The sequence below is a fragment of the Lissotriton helveticus genome, chromosome 3_1 (assembly GCF_964261635.1).
Source record: "Lissotriton helveticus chromosome 3_1, aLisHel1.1, whole genome shotgun sequence".
Classification (NCBI taxonomy): Eukaryota; Metazoa; Chordata; class Amphibia; order Caudata; family Salamandridae; genus Lissotriton; species Lissotriton helveticus.
Genome location: NC_136061.1, coordinates 366,210,926 through 366,227,360, shown reverse-complemented (window position 1 = coordinate 366,227,360; position 16,435 = coordinate 366,210,926). Strand labels below are relative to the sequence as shown.

Genomic DNA, 16,435 nt, shown 5'->3' with positions numbered 1-16,435 from the left:
TTCTTATGTTGTCACATTTGCTGTGCATTCAAAGACAGAGGTCAAATGTCAAGTTGTCTTTGTAAAGGAGCTTGGTGTTTACTTTTCTTTCTCTGACTTAAAGTGGAAGAATTTATGTGCCAATCCTACTGAGTACCCATGTAAGAGGAGAGGGTGGAGGGTGTTTTTTTCCTAGCACACAACAACAAAATTAACTGTGCTGATGATTGAGAATATATGGAATTAGTACAAATGAAACACATTTTTTTGTAATTCTGAAATGTGATGGAACCAAATATTTGAATACGATCAAGTTTGTGTGCAATAAAACTATTTTTCTTTGAAAATCTAGTGGTCATTTCAATTGATAATGTGTTGTATGTAATGGCAGCACACCACCACACCATGCATACTCCAAACTACACTCCACGCTATGCCACGATACGCCGCTCTATTCTAGGATAGTTCACTCTTTGACATGCCACTCGACTTGATGCTCCTCCGTGCTAAGAGAACGCCACATGACTCCATGCCACTCCAATCTATGCCACTCACTCCATGACACGACACACCACTCCACTCTAAGGACCTTCACACCACTTACCCCACTCCAACCTATCCCACACCACACCCATCCATCCCAATCCACCACAGTGTATCCCAATTTACCCCACCCACTCCATTTTGCCACAATCAACCCCAATCTACCCTACTTCACTCCACCCAAATTACCCCACTCCACTCCAATCAACCCACTCCAATCCACCACAATCCATTTTACCCACCCCACTTCAACCCACCCCAATCTACCCACCCCACCCCAATTTACTATGCCCCACTCCAATCTACCCCACTTCACTCTACTCCACTCTATCCCAATCTACCCACTCCAATCCAATCTATGCTAATCCACTCTATTGCTATCCAATCTACCCAACTCCACTCCACGCTACCCTAATTTACTCCACTCCACTCCAATCTACCCCATTCCACTCCAATCAACTTCACTTCAATCTACTCTACTCCACTCAATGTAACCTGATCAACCCCACCCCACTCCAATCTACTTCTCCATACCAATCAACTGCACTCCACTCAATCTACCCCGCTCCAATCTACAACAATCCACCCCACTCCAATGTAACCCAATCCAACCCATTCCACTCCAAAATACCTGACTCCACTTCAATCTACTTTATTCCACTCTACTCCACTCCAATCTACCCCAGTCCAATTTACTCAACTTCTTTCCATTTTACCTCACTCCCCTTCAAACTTCACTGCAATATATCCAACTTTTCTCTACCACAATCTACCCCACTCCAATCTATCAGAATAGTCTCCACTCTGCTCCAATCTACCACACTCCAATCCACCTAATCTACCCCACTCCACTCTACAACATTCCACTCTACCCAAATGTGCCCACTCCACTTCACTCCAGTCTACCTCACCCAACTCCAATCTACCCAACTCCACTCCAATCTAACCCACTCCACCTTACTCCACTCCTCTCCAATCCAACCCACTCCACTCCAATTTACCACACTCCACTCCAAGATACTCCACTCCACTCCAATCTACCCCAACATGCCCCACTCCACACCACTGCCATCTACCCCACTCCACTTCAATGCAACCCATTCCACTCCAATCCAACCCACTCCACTCCACTCCAGTCTACCCCACTCCACTCCAATCTACCCTACTCTAAACTACCCCACACCAATCACCACTCTTCAGTCTACTCATCAGTCTACTCCACTTCAATCTACTCTACTCTTATCCATCAAATCTACCCCACTTTACTCTACCCTAATCTGCCCCCATTAGACTCAACTCCAATCTACCCCACTCCACCACACTCTTCCCTAATCTATATAACTCCACTCCAATCTTGACTCCACTCCAATCTATCCAACTTAACCCCACCCAAGTCCACTGCAATCTAACCCACTTTAATCACCTCTATCCTCCCCACGCCAATCTTCCCACTGCAATCCACCCAATCTACCATATGCTTCCCAAACCTACCCCACTCTAGACTAGTCTAACCCACACCACCCCAATCCACCCCACTCCAATCTATCCTATCCCACTCCACTGCGAAATACCCTACCCCAATCTACCCCATCCAATCCACCCCACTCCAACCTATCCTACTCCAATCTACCCCAATCCATTCCACTCTGATCAACCCCACCCTAACCCAATCTACCCCACTCCGAACTACCCCACTCTAGTCTACCCCACCCATCCCGATCTAGCCCACACCACTCCAATCTAACCCACTCCACTCCAATCTACCCTACCATAATTGGCACAATCTATCCCACTCCAATCTACCCCAATCCACTCTACCCAATTCACCCTAATCAACCCCATTCCACTCTACTCCTATCTACCCTACTCCACTCAAATCTACCCCACTCCACTTCAAATTACCCCAATCCACTGCACTCCACTCTTCCTCAATCTACCCCACACCACTCTAATCTACCCAAATATATCTCACGCCACTGTACCCCATTCTACCTCACTCCAGTCTACCCCACCCCACTCCACTCCAACCTACCCCACTCCACTCCAATCTACTCCACTTCACTCCACTCTACCTCAATCTATCACACTCACTCACTACAATCTACCCCAATCTACTCCACTCCACCCACTCTACCCCAATCAACCACACTCTACCCCAATCTACCCCACTCCACTTCACTCAAATCAACCCCACCACATCCCAATCGACACAACACCACTCCAATCTACGGCACTCACCCAATCTACCCAACTCCACTCCACCCCAATCTACCCCACTCCAAATGACCCCAATTGATCCCGACTCTATTCCATTCTACTTTACTATATAATTCACCCAATCTACCCCACTACACTTAACCCCAATTTACCCGAATCCACTCCAGTCTACCCCAACCAATAATAATTTCCCCAATTCCACCTCTCTCCAATCTACCCCACACCACTCCGGTCTACCCCAGTATATTCCACTCCACTCTACCCTATTCAACACTGAACTGCCCTACTTTAATCTAGCCTACTCCAATCTACCTCACTATAAACTTCCCCAATTTACTCCATTCAATCTACCCCATTCCACCCTCCACCCAAATCTACCTCAATTCAATCAACCCCACTCCAATCTACCACCCTAATCTACCAACTCTCCCAATCCAATCTACCCCATTCCACCCTACTCCATTCTTCCCCACTCCACTCTATGCCAATCTAACCCACTCCACTCTATGCCAATCTACCCCATTCCACTCTACCCCAATCTTCCCCACCCCACTCCATGCCACTAACTTTCAACCATGCCAAACGCCCCTAAGGTTTACATAATGGCTGAAAAACATTGCCAAAGTCAATAGCTCTTGCATTGATGAGAGCTAGTGGTGTTTTCTTTCTCGTCCTCCTTTCTTCCCCTGTACTGCCTTCCACCTTCATTTTCCAGGTGAAAGTCAGATTATGAAAAAGAAGTCACGGCCACCAAACATGAGGGCAGGAGGGCCCGCGTGCAACAACCAGCTCAAATTAAGCACAGCAGGAGATACCTCAAATTGACCAGGCAGTGGCAGCAGAAACACACCTGTGAAGGTGCAAGTGCATCACTTATAGGTAGCAGATTGTATCAATTCAGTGGCAGAGTGAGTGAAGAGAGTGATACAGGACACAACTTGAAGTCAACGAGTGAGTGAAGAGAGTGATACAGGACACAACTTGAAGTCAACGAGTGAGTGAAGAGAGTGATACAGGACACAACTTGAAGTCAACGAGTGAGTGAAGGGAGTGATACAGGACACAACTTGAAGTCAACGAGTGAGTGAAGGGAGTGATACAGGACTCAAATTGAAGTCAACGAGTGAGTGAAGAGAGTGATACAGGACACAACTTGAAGTCAACGAGTGAGTGAAGAGAGTGATACAGGACACAACTTGAAGTCAACGAGTGAGTGAAGAGAGTGATACAGGACACAACTTGAAGTCAACGAGTGAGTGAAGGGAGTGATACAGGACACAACTTGAAGTCAACGAGTGAGTGAAGGGAGTGATACAGGACTCAAATTGAAGTCAACGAGTGAGTGAAGAGAGTGATACAGGACACAACTTGAAGTCAACGAGTGAGTGAAGAGAGTGATACAGGACACAACTTGAAGTCAACGAGTGAGTGAAGGGAGTGATACAGGACTCAAATTGAAGTCAACGAGTGAGCGAAGAGAGTGATTTAGGACAAGTCTACAGCATGAATCACATCCTTGTAGGTGAAATGTTTGAAAAAACGTGACAAGGGAAAAGATGAGAAAACTAAAACTGAAATAGTCAAAAATTGTTTGACACAAACTCAAAGCTTTAAGGTTAGTTAGAAGGGTGGTGCTAAGGACAGATTAACAGTTATGGACAGGTTGACGGAAAGACCTTAAGCTAAGTTTATGGTAATGGATAGTTTATTGGCTATGGTTGGGGTTGGTATTAGAGTAGCAGTTAGGGCTGGACACAGGACAAGTATGATTGTAAGAGAAGATGTAAAGTTAAGGAATGAAAACGCCATCACCTGAGGATAGGGTATAGGATATTTCATAGGCATGGAGTAGGGTTATGTTTAGGGTTGGGGACAGAGATAGGCGTGGGATACGTGATAGTTCACAGGTCAGAGTAAGGGTAAGGGATACATTTAGGGGGAGTATGAATGGAAGGGAATGGGTATTGACGGGGCAATAGAAAATCCCTCTAGCTAGGATACAAGTAAAAGATAGTTTGTGGCCTAGGGTTAGTGATAGGGTAAGGGTGTCTCAGGGTTTACATTTAGGAGTGAAGGGAAGGCAGTGTATTATAAAGTAGGTTTTCTGTTTTAGGGGTATACGAATAATGTCTGCACAACAAGTACAAATAAATATTGCTACAGATTTAGCATTTTACCTTTAAATGATAGAATTTCAAACTTAAAAGTTTCCCTCTTTAAGCTTCTCGCTTAGTGTTCCAAAATCGGTTTAATCTTGCAACATCTAGGTGCTTCGAGAAACATCAAAATAGACTCGTTTATTTGTATCTTTAGTGCACAATACTATTTTGTATCTTATTTCCTTTGTTGGCAGAGGGGTGTTTTGTGACAAATGAAAATAAAGGCATTAACAAATGATCCCTCACTTTTGGTCTAGTAAGGAGAGTGGAATTAGAACTCAGGTCTCCTGGTTCCACAGTTGACAAGTATAGACTAGACATTATTTCTAAGTTTATGCAGCCAGACACGTGGGCATGTTTGAGATTCTACATGAGTGTGTGAGCCCCAGGGCACGAGGAAGGCGGGAGACTCCACTGAATATCTGACATCGATACCAATGCGTAACAGAGGACAGAAGGTTTACATGTGTGCATACCTGTCAACTCACACGGTACCACTGTGTGACACATGATATTGTCTCCCCTCACACGATCAGCCATTGAGGAGCCGATAACACCCGGTGGCAGGGAAAACAAGCCGAAAACCACTGTAAATAATGTCTTCCAGGTCGTTTACTGAGGCTTTAAACTGCCAAGGTCCATTAAGGGGAGTGAAAACACCCCCAGGACATGGGCACCAGCCTCAGCAAGCTTTTCTTTTGGGAGGTAGAGGCTTGGGGCAGAGTGGGGTCCAACAGTGCCTCTTGGGTATTTCTCAGGATGAGGCCCTGCCCCTTCCAAGGCCCTGCCCCCTCCCCACACTGTAAGATTTTTTTCCAGGTTGGCAGACATGTGTGTGCCTATTGCAATGGTGAGGCATGTTTAGAGCGAAATGGACATCAACCCAGGGAGGTATTAATGACAGCAGCACGAGTCAAACACGACACTGAACAGTCACATATAATGATCAGAAGTCACTGCAATGCACCTTCACTTAAATGTCCCTTAAATCACACCCAGACCTGATTACTGTCTTCACATTGCACTCACCTGGTACCTGGGCTGTGGTTGTGATGGTCGTCGTGGTGATGATGGTGGTAGTTGTGGTCTCTTCATCATCCCCTGAAGATGCTGTTGGTGATGTAGCTGTGTTGGTCTGAGTGTCTCTCTCCCTTTCCTGCGGCTCTGTCTGACTGCGCATATTTGTGGCGATTGTACTGCTAAGGGCCATGTCAGCTGTAGGAGAAATGCTGGTCACAGCGCTGACCGACATCTGACTGGTGTCCTGGGCCCAAGCTTGGGAAAAAGCCACCGCCTTTGTAGCTGCAGCCTCTGTTGTTGCCACGACATCTTGGCTGGCGGTGGACCAGTCGCTTGGGTGAGTCAATGATATCCCAGACTTGGCCACCGCCTCGGTGGTGAATGCTGCCTTTGCAGGTACCGGCGCTGTGCTGGACTCTGAGGCTCTGGTGTGTCCAGCCAGGGGATGCACAGAGTTGGCAGTGGCCACAAAGGAGGGTGCAGATGTCCATGGCAGGGTAGTAAACTCAGAGAAGACTGGGGCATTGTCTTCATGTGCTAAGTTGTCTGCGGGCCCTTGCGCCCCCCAAGTTGCCAGGTCAGGCTGGACGGGGGCTTCACTGCCTTCCCCTAGCCCACCCGTGAGAAAGGGTCCTTGGTCCAGGTGGTCCTTCCTCATCAGGGCCTCGTGCAGAAACTCCTCCAGGAGGGGGTGATGGTTCAGCAGGGTCAATGTCGGCTCCGTGGTGGTGAAGCGCACCTCTCCTTCGCGGTCTTCCGCCGTCGGTGAGGAAGGAAGATCCGTCCCCAGGTCAGATCCAAATGGATTACTGCTGCTGACAGCATTCTGGTGGGACCCTGCAAGAGGAGAAGATCTGTTTAAAACACCTGACGCTCAAGTTTGTACTTATATATAGCAGTTTACGTTACTGACGTCACCCCTGTTTCTTATTCAAAATATACCAGCCAGCTGAAAGCACCACAGTTTACATTTTTATCTGACCTCTAGCTAAAAATACATGTGTCACTTCCATTCAAACACTACTCTAAGGACAGCCCACTTGGAAGCAAGGCCTTCTTCCTATCCCCTCAGTAGGCCCCGCTTGTTTACTGTCCACACCTCCATAATAGGTCATATGTCATCACTAGGCCACACCTTCTCACCAGCCGATGCCCCTTCACTAGAAAAGACCTCACTAGACCACACCTGTTTCCTATAACATGCTTCGTCGCTAAGTAACACTTCCCTTACATGGCACTTCTCATTTGGTCATATCCCATCAACAGGCACCACCGCCATAACACATCACGCCTTCTAAGTTGCCTACATCTCCTCAACAGGCCCACAGATGTATAAGATCACACTGCTCAGGACAAAAAGTCTCAAAAAATACCGGGGGCGGGGGGGCGAGTTGGAATGAATATGTAGCTGTGACATTACAAGAGGTAACATCACAGGAAGTAATATCATAACCATGTAAAATTCCTCACTTAAAGAGGAATAGACCCATTTTACAGAGAAATATGAGCTAAGGTTTTTGCTTTATATAAGATTATAAATATATGTACATAATGTACGTATTCATATCTAAACCAAACATAAACGTGCATTACTTGTTTGCGAATGCAAAATAATGATTGATCTAGACCACAGGGGCATCTATATTTAAAGCCTAATCCATGCATGCACACACATTTAATAATTTGCTTAAGTTGAAATATTGGACACGTATATATATATATATATATATATATATATATATATATATATATATACCTGATGTGCAAAGAAATATAAACGTGATGAATACAGATATTAACAAGCTACGCGGGCTCTTAAAGTAGTTATTTATATTGAGAACTAATGAGGTTGGTATCAGGAATGACATGTAAAGCTATGGTTGGTTATTCGCCATACATTAAAAATGTGACATGGTGCACATGGTTTGCAATTTGGGGATTTTGTCAGCGCACTGAAGTGGCCTCCAAGCCAGTGGCGTAGCTAGGCCTTAGGCCACCCGTGTCGGCTACTGCTTTCGCCACCTGCGGCGGCCTATTCAAAGAGCAGGGGATGGGGTTGCTGGCGATTCATGCGCCCGTGAAAGTCACAGGTAAGAGCGAGGGGAGGGGTTAGGAGGGTGCCACCAATTCTTGCGGCCGCGGCGGCCACAGGTACGAGCGGGGGGAGTGGGGGCTGGCCATGGCCCTAAAGGGTGTCTGCATTGGTGCTAGGCAGCTGAATTTAGTGCCAGGGTAGGGAAAAACACATGGCGCACAGTATTATTGTAACATAGTGCATCCCTGCACTTCAAAAGTGATGGAGTGGAGCGTTAGCTATTTTGGAGCTAACCTGCGCTCAGTCGCTTTTGCTGTAAATATGCCCCTAAGCATTTCTTCTCTTTTTGCCATGTTAAGACCAGGTTGTACCAGACTTAATTTTGTTGCTGCCTCCTATTTACGCCACTCTTGTAAATATGGGGCAGCATCAAAATCAATGGGTGTTGCGGCGGAAGTGTAGCGTGAAAGGGTGCTCTATTTTAAAGGCACCATTAATCCACATTAAGTTGCTTACCACCGCCTTTTAAATAAGGAGATGGGTTTATCGCCACAGGAACGTTAAAAAAAGTTACGTTCCTGTGGCGATAGGGGCTTGTAAATATGCCCCTTGATTTTTAAATCACTTTTGTGCAGTAAATAAAATATGCTGGGTGTATTTTTTGTTAATTATGGAGCGGGGCTTCCTGTAGGTTTTCTTTAATCAGCTACAAAGCACAACAACGCCCGAAAACGCACCTCATTAAGCAAAGGAAGGATTTAGTCAGAAGTTAAGAGACTCAAAAATGCCCCCCTCCCGGGACACTCACAGGTAAAGATGAGATTTCCAGAAGGATAGCAGGTTGAACACACCCCGCGGCCACCTTACATGCGTATCTGAAAGCATTCGCAGATTACAATGATTGGTGATGGGGCGTTAGGGTGTTCGAGGAAAACCTCCAAGCTTCCTACAGTCTCGGGCTGGGGAGAACGGTCATTCCCTCTTAAACAACAGTGGAAGGATCCGTCCACCCATAACCCCTTGCATGTGGGGCTGATTCCCCCGCTGTGCTGGGGGGAGGGGAGGCGCGCACAGCGCCCCCGTGCTCATGACGAGCTCAGTTCGTCATGAGCCACGGTGGTCGTGTGCTCATGACGAGCTGAGCTCGTCATGACCACACCCGTTCCTGTAGAACGCTCGCACAGCAGGGGATTTAGCCCAGCATGCGAGTGTTCCAACGGTCATAACGAGCTGAGCTCGTCATGAGCACACGAGCACCGTGGCTCATGACGAGCTGAGCTCGTCATGAGCGTCGATGAGGTTAACTTGTGCCCTGGGACCGCATCACTAGACCAGAACCCCTCGATAGACCACACCTCTTCACGAGACGTTACCACCTCACCAGGCAATTGGTAACATATGGCAGAACAGCCAGTAGATAGCTCAGTGAGGTAAGGCCTCCCTGCGGAGGTCACTGTTTCACATGTAGGTTTCAGGTGTCAATCCTGTATGGATACGCGGATACATACCACAGTCCAGCTGCGGCCCGTGCAGGTATGAGCAGTGGGGCCGGGTGGGGGCTTATTTCGACAGACGATAACGAGGGAAAATTAATTATTTAATTAATTTTCTCTTGTGGTCGTCTGTCGAATCCTCTCCCAACCCGCCGCACCGCTCTTACCTGCACAGGCCGTGGCTGCCACTGTCCGTCCTGCTATTGCCTTTTCTCCTGTTAGTTCAAGGCTTTTTCATCACCTGGCATTACGTCAGCCACATTTAAACATCAAAATGACCATCGACTTGTCACCCTCCCCTTGTTTGAAATAATAAAAACGCATTCATTTTTGCATACATTCAATAATTGTAAAATAACTTACATTAAATTAAATATTGTAACTTTATTCTTAAACTATTGCTGATGCCAACCTTGTTATGAACCTATGCAAAATATCTATTTATTTCACTTTAAATAGGTGCAACTCAAATTGAAACAATTTAAAATCAGATTCATTTTCCTGCTCCTTCCCTTAACCATTACACTATCCCTGAAAAACCACGTTTAGTTATTTTATATTAATTAACACGTTATTAAATCTAGAAACCCCAATACTAACCCTCAGCCTAATCTTATCCCTGAGCCAGACTCTAACATTCTAACCCTTCTACCCCCAACTGTAGCCATACACTTAACTAATAACAAATGTTATTAATTATTATGAATTAAATTGCATTAAAATTAACTTTGACAAAATAAGATTCTCTAATACTAATCTTAACTTAACATTAAACAATGCTTATTATTTAATTTACTGACTGAAATTCAATGACATTTAAATCTTTTTTCTAAAAACATGTCACACTAACTCTAAGAACTCTACCAGTAACACTTACTAAAACAACTCATTTTTTTAAATTACAACTTCAAGTAATTTAATCAATCATTATAATGTGTTTTACATTCCTTAAAACCAACGATTGTAATCATATTTTATTGAATTACTTAATTAACCTCCGGTATTTCCTTATTTTAATCTTTTTGCCCTTTTATGAGTTAGTAGTTCACAATGTAACATCAAGTGAGGCAATGGGGTTGTTGTTGTTCCTTTTTGATGTCCATATAGTTTGAGAGGATATAACTTTATATTAGAATGTTCCACGTAAATTGCTTTGTACAAAAACAGCACATTATTCTCTAATTGTTAAGACACCAATCTCACTTGGATCTGGAATGGGAAGCTTTAGAGGGCAGCTATTTTCGTTCACTTTCTTTGGTCTGCGGTGTGTAATAACCAACATACGAATGAATCACTATAAATTACTCAATAACAAGAAAACATTCAATGTTAAACATGATGTATTATAGACAGCCTCACTGAATAATTACCAAAATTAACTCTACTATACCGTGGAAACCCGTGAAATCTCCTAGGAATATTTCAGTCTGTTCTCCATATCTTGGTATCAAGTAGGGAACACTTTGCATTTCCAAAGATAGTTCTGCGTTCCTTCCTGACCAGGGTGTGAGACACTACTAATGTAACGTAGGCAGGCGGGTATACTGCAATTGGCACAGTGCCAATGTATGAAAGGTACATAAGCCAGAAGCAGACATGGTCTTAGACAGACAGGTATATATGAAATGGACAGAAAGTAGTCCAACCAGCTCCTATACTAGAAATTGGGCATAGGAGATACAAGTACAGAGGAAGGGTCCTCGCCATAGTAAGGTGCATGTTCCAGAGAGTGATAGAGCACAGGACACATGACATATAACAGGTGTGGCACAGCGGCCAGAGTGGCTGACTTCGGAGCACGGGGCTCACGGTTCGATCCCCGGTGCCAGCTGCAGCTCAGCTCCGCATCATGTGACTCTGGGCAATAGCTGACTTGTTCTCCCCGACGGCACCGAGCGCTTGGATACCCTTAGTGGTGATATGTGGCACTTTACAATTCTGGAATTTATATACTGGAAGGAGGCGGGGCTTGTTCAACAGGTGTACATGGCGGATGTGAAAAGGTTATGACAGACACTAGTGGTTACTGGTATGGCGGGTCCATGTTCAAGAAACGGTCGTATCAACATGATAGATACATGTGGAAAAAGAGAGCATGGTGTAGAGTGTCAGGTGTGTAGACCAAAACAGCAAAAAGAACAGGGCAGATATCTTACTGGAAGGAGCAGAGCCCAATATGGTCGGTACTCCTTCCAGGAAGGGGCGGAGCGTCGAATGTAAACATACAGCAGACGGAGGAGGGCTCTTATGGCATGTACGTCTTACAGAAAGGGGCAGAGGAGTGGCCTTGGAGGCGGACACATGACTCAGATTGCAAACCTCTGCCCTTGAGGAGAAGGTCACTGGTCAATGAGATGTAGGCCCCCTGGTGGACAAAGGACAGCACTGCAGAGGGGCGGGCCTATGTGTATCTGGGTTGTGAGCCTGACCGAGGAACACAGAAGGCCCCACATTCGCTGATATAATATTTAAGCAGGTCATGTCTCCTCTCTCCTCCCAATAAAGCTTGAAATGATACCTGAATCTGTGACCTGTTGTCGAAGGCGCAATCAATAACTTGGAGATATAGTTTTGCGCTGATAATTGCAAGAGATGGGATGTGAGCACAGCATCCTTCGTTTCTGTTTTTGCTCTTATTTTGACAGGGGCTCGTCACTTGTCTGGTTGCAGGTCAGCTGGGTGTGCCCTCAATCAAGGCCCAGGGAGAAATCTCTGCAAGAGCCTGCGATCTGTCAGCTTCTGAAAACTATCCTCTCGCCACTGGGGAAGCCAGCAGCTGGAGGAGGGAAGGCGGAAAGGCGTGTTTTTGGCATAGCACTGCCACACGTGCCCGATGGCACCAACAGTCAATATGACTGAAATCTAATGGTGGCATGAAACCCCCATGAGAACAAGAGATTGGGAAAAAAGACAAGCATTTACAATGCAATGGTTTTGCCTTTGTTAAAGTTAGAGCTATTGGCATTGCTCTTGACATTATTTTTATTTATGTTTTTTTTTAACATAAATAAATGGCATTGTCATTTACAATGCCACTAGCTTTATCTCTCGCAAATGACACACACAAACACACACAGAGCCCCCCCACACAGAGCCCCCCACACACACAGCCACACAGAGCCCCCCACACACACAGCCACACAGAGCCCCCACACACACAGCCACACAGAGCCCTCCACACACCCACACAGAGCCTTCCACACACACCCACACAGCACAAGCAGGCAACAGGGGCACACGGAGGCACAAGCAGGCAACAGGGGCACACGGAGGCACAAGCAGGCAACAGGGGCACGAAAACGGAGGCACAAGCAGGCAACAGGGGCACACGGAGGCACAAGCAGGCAACAGGGGCACACGGAGGCACAAGCAGGCGACAGGGGCACGAAAACTGAGGCACAAGCAGGCGACAGGGGCACACGGAGGCACAAGCAGGCGACAGGGGCACGAAAACTGAGGCACAAGCAGGCGACAGGGGCACAAAAACGGAGGCACAAGGAGTGGGCAGGGTAGGAGAGGACATGATGCGAGAGGACAGGCTGCGAGAGGGCAGGCTGGGAGAGGGCAGGCTGGGAGAGGACAGTGCAGTAAGGGGGAAGGACTGGGGGTGGGCAGTAAGATAAGATTGGGACAGGGGAAACAAGGTAGTGGGGGTGGTGCAGTAGGACTGGGAGTGGCGGCAGCCGGGACGGAATGGGGGTGGCTTGGTGCTGCATAGGTAGGGACCTGTGGCAGTCGGTATTAGCGTCCACCCCACCCCTCCCCCCAGAATAGGCCTTGGGTGTGAGACAGGCTCCCAGCCTGCCCGCGGGAGACAAGTCACTGCGGCTGTAATGTGAGCCACACACCTGGCAGGCAAACAAACACCAGGCCAGACCTGCAGAGCTATCAGAGGGCGGGGAGGGGTCACTACATCAACCCCCTCCCCACCCAACCCCAGTTTGAAAAAAAACAAACATGCCAGGCTGCCTGGGTTATCAGAGGGGGCGGGGAGGTACCTCTACCTCTACATCTCCCCCCCCCACCAAGTTTACACCACACATGCCCGGGATGTCTGGGTGATCACAGGGGGCTGATCACTACACCCCCATCCCTGCACGCACAGTTTACCATTCTCCACTCCCGCAGGAGCCACTTCCGTGCATTGTCACCACAACAATACACCTGGGAAGTGAGGCCACGCCCACCCTGGTGCCCTGGTGCGTGCAGGCCCGGGTGGGGCGCAGTGCCACGTTCATTACAGCTCAATGAAGCATCACCGGCGGGACTGGGCACCCCCGGGATCACCACAGCCTGGCAGGGACCACTCCCCCGAGGGCACCCCTGCCGAGGAGGCAGGGGCGGGCAGGTAGAGTGCACCGCGTGGAGCGGGAGGGCACAGAAGGAGGGGCAAGGGGAGGTGTGTGTAAAGAAGGGGGGGAGCAGGGACTCAAAAAAGTAAAGAAAACATGGTGAAAAGAAAATTACTACAGTGGGTAAAGAAGGCGGAAGCAGGTGGTGAAGGGGGGCTGGCCGGGGTAAGGAAGGATTAAGAAAACAATTTAGGAATTATGGAAAGAAAGGCGAAAGAATGAGAATGCAGAAAGGGGGGGGGGCTAAGGAGCGTCGGGAGGAACTAAAAGCAGAAGACATAGGAGCAGAGGGAGTAGTAAGGGAAAATAAAAAGAAGGAGTGGATCTAGCAGACAGAGTAAAGGAACGAGTCAGAGGAGACGGTTCAAGGAGGGGTAGAGGGGTGTGAGCTTGGAGGGGATGGGTCGAGGTCAGACATTGGGTTAGGAGAGTACAGAAGATATAAACACAATGAGGGTGTAAGAGGTGGGTGTAAAGTGTGCTTCATAAGTTTTGCTCGTGGTATTTATAGCGCCCAGGGGTACCACTTCTTAGAAGCATAGCAACGCCCGTGGCTTCTAGGTGCTGTACAAGAGATCTTCGATAGGTTTTCAAAAGAGGAACAGTGGAGGGGGAAACGATCGAGAAATGTTCAGGACTCAACAGCAGCCCCATCCATTTCTGAAAACGCACGCCTTCTCCCTTTCTCACATCACGCAGCTTTCCTCGCGCTGCCTGTAACTCCTCTCCGCGCTATCCTGTGCGTGCCCCCGCCCCATCCTGTACCTTTCACCCTGCTGCCCCAACCCTCTTCTGCTGCATCTTTCCCTGCTATGTTCACTCAGCCATTCTCACATATATGGCACTCAGCACCAGTCCAACACAAGTGGCAAGCGCCTTGAAGCAGCTGCCTTCCGGGAGCGACACTGGGCGGCTGATGAGCCGAGCAGCCCCGCACGGATTTCAGCCTGTGGCCATGGGGTCTAACACAGATCCCCGCAGTCGGTACACGCATGACTTCGCCGAGCCATCAACCACGTGGGGGGGGGGGGTTTAGAAGAAAGCATTAAAAAAAAGGGTGATTGGATCGAGGGGGGGCAGCAGAAAGGGGGGTGGGGTGCAGACGGCTGGGCAGAGGAAGAAGAGACGGGAGGGAGGAGAGGTGAGGTGAGAGGTGCTGCAGTGGAAGGAAGCACGAAGAGAGATAGTTATTAGCCGGGGGGGGGGGGAATGACGGAGCTAAGAGAAGGGGATAGGGGAAGTCACAGTAATGACTGAAGGCGAGGAGTGACTGCCCTGGCATGAGAGGGGCAGTGTTAACCCCAGTTCACCCCATACCACCCAGGCTGGCCTGCATTCATTTAGTCACTGCTTCTTGCGCGGCGCGTCACCTCACGACCGCCTCACAGCACTTTATTTCTATTCGTTTTGCTTGTGGTATTTATAGCGCCCAGGGGTACCACTTCTTAGAAGCATAGCAACGCCCGTGGCTTCTAGGTGCTGTACAAGAGATCTTCGATAGGTTTTCAAAAGAGGAACAGTGGAGGGGGAAACGATCGAGAAATGTTCAGGACTCAACAGCAGCCCCATCCATTTCTGAAAACGCACGCCTTCTCCCTTTCTCACATCACACAGCTTTCCTCGCGCTGCCTGTAACTCCTCTCCGCGCTATCCTGTGCGTGCCCCCGCCCCATCCTGTACCTTTCACCCTGCTGCCCCAACCCTCTTCTGCTGCATCTTTCCCTGCTATGTTCACTCAGCCATTCTCACATATATGGCACTCAGCACCAGTCCAACACAAGTGGCAAGCGCCTTGAAGCAGCTGCCTTCCGGGAGCGACACTGGGCGGCTGATGAGCCGAGCGGCCCCGCACGGATTTCAGCCTGTGGCCATGGGGTCTAACACAGATCCCCGCAGTCGGTACACGCATGACTTCGCCGAGCCATCAACCACGTGGGGGGGGGGGGGGGGTTTAGAAGAAAGCATTAAAAAAAGGGTGATTGGATCGAGGGGGGGGGGCAGAAAGGGGGGTGGGTGCAGACGGCTGGGCAGAGGAAGAAGAGACGGGAGGGAGGTGAGGTGAGAGGTGCTGCAGTGGAAGGAAGCACGAAGAGAGATAGTTATTAGCCGGGGGGAATGACGGAGCTAAGAGAAGGGGATAGGGGAAGTCACAGTAATGACTGAAGGCGAGGAGTGACTGCCCTGGCATGAGAGGGGCAGTGTTAACCCCAGTTCACCCCATACCACCCAGGCTGGCCAGCATTCATTTAGTCACTGCTTCTTGCGCGGCGCGTCACCTCACGACCGCCTCACAGCACTTTATTTCTATTCGTTTTGCTCGTGGTATTTATAGCGCCCAGGGGTACCACTTCTTAGAAGCATAGCAACGCCCGTGGCTTCTAGGTGCTGTACAAGAGATCTTCGATAGGTTTTCAAAAGAGGAACAGTGGAGGGGGAAACGATCGAGAAATGTTCAGGACTCAACAGCAGCCCCATCCATTTCTGAAAACGCACGCCTTCTCCTTTTCTCACATCACGCAGCTTTCCTCGCGCTGCCTGTAACTCCTCTCCGCGCTATCCTGTGCGTGCCCCCGCCCCATCCTGTACCTTTTCACCCTGCTGCCCCAACCCTCTTCTGCTGCATCTTTCCCTGCTATG

At 48.3% G+C, this 16,435-nt stretch overlaps 1 protein-coding gene across 1 annotated transcript in view; it reads right to left on the bottom strand.

Moving 5' to 3' along the window:
* SEZ6 (seizure related 6 homolog) overlaps window positions 1–16,435 on the bottom strand; it is a 1,048,734-nt gene that overhangs the window by 606,404 nt on the left and 425,895 nt on the right. The window contains exon 2 of the mRNA XM_078680080.1: window positions 5,928–6,755. Coding sequence (XP_078536206.1) covers window positions 5,928–6,755 — 828 coding nt within the window. The remainder of the gene's footprint in view (window positions 1–5,927; window positions 6,756–16,435) is intronic.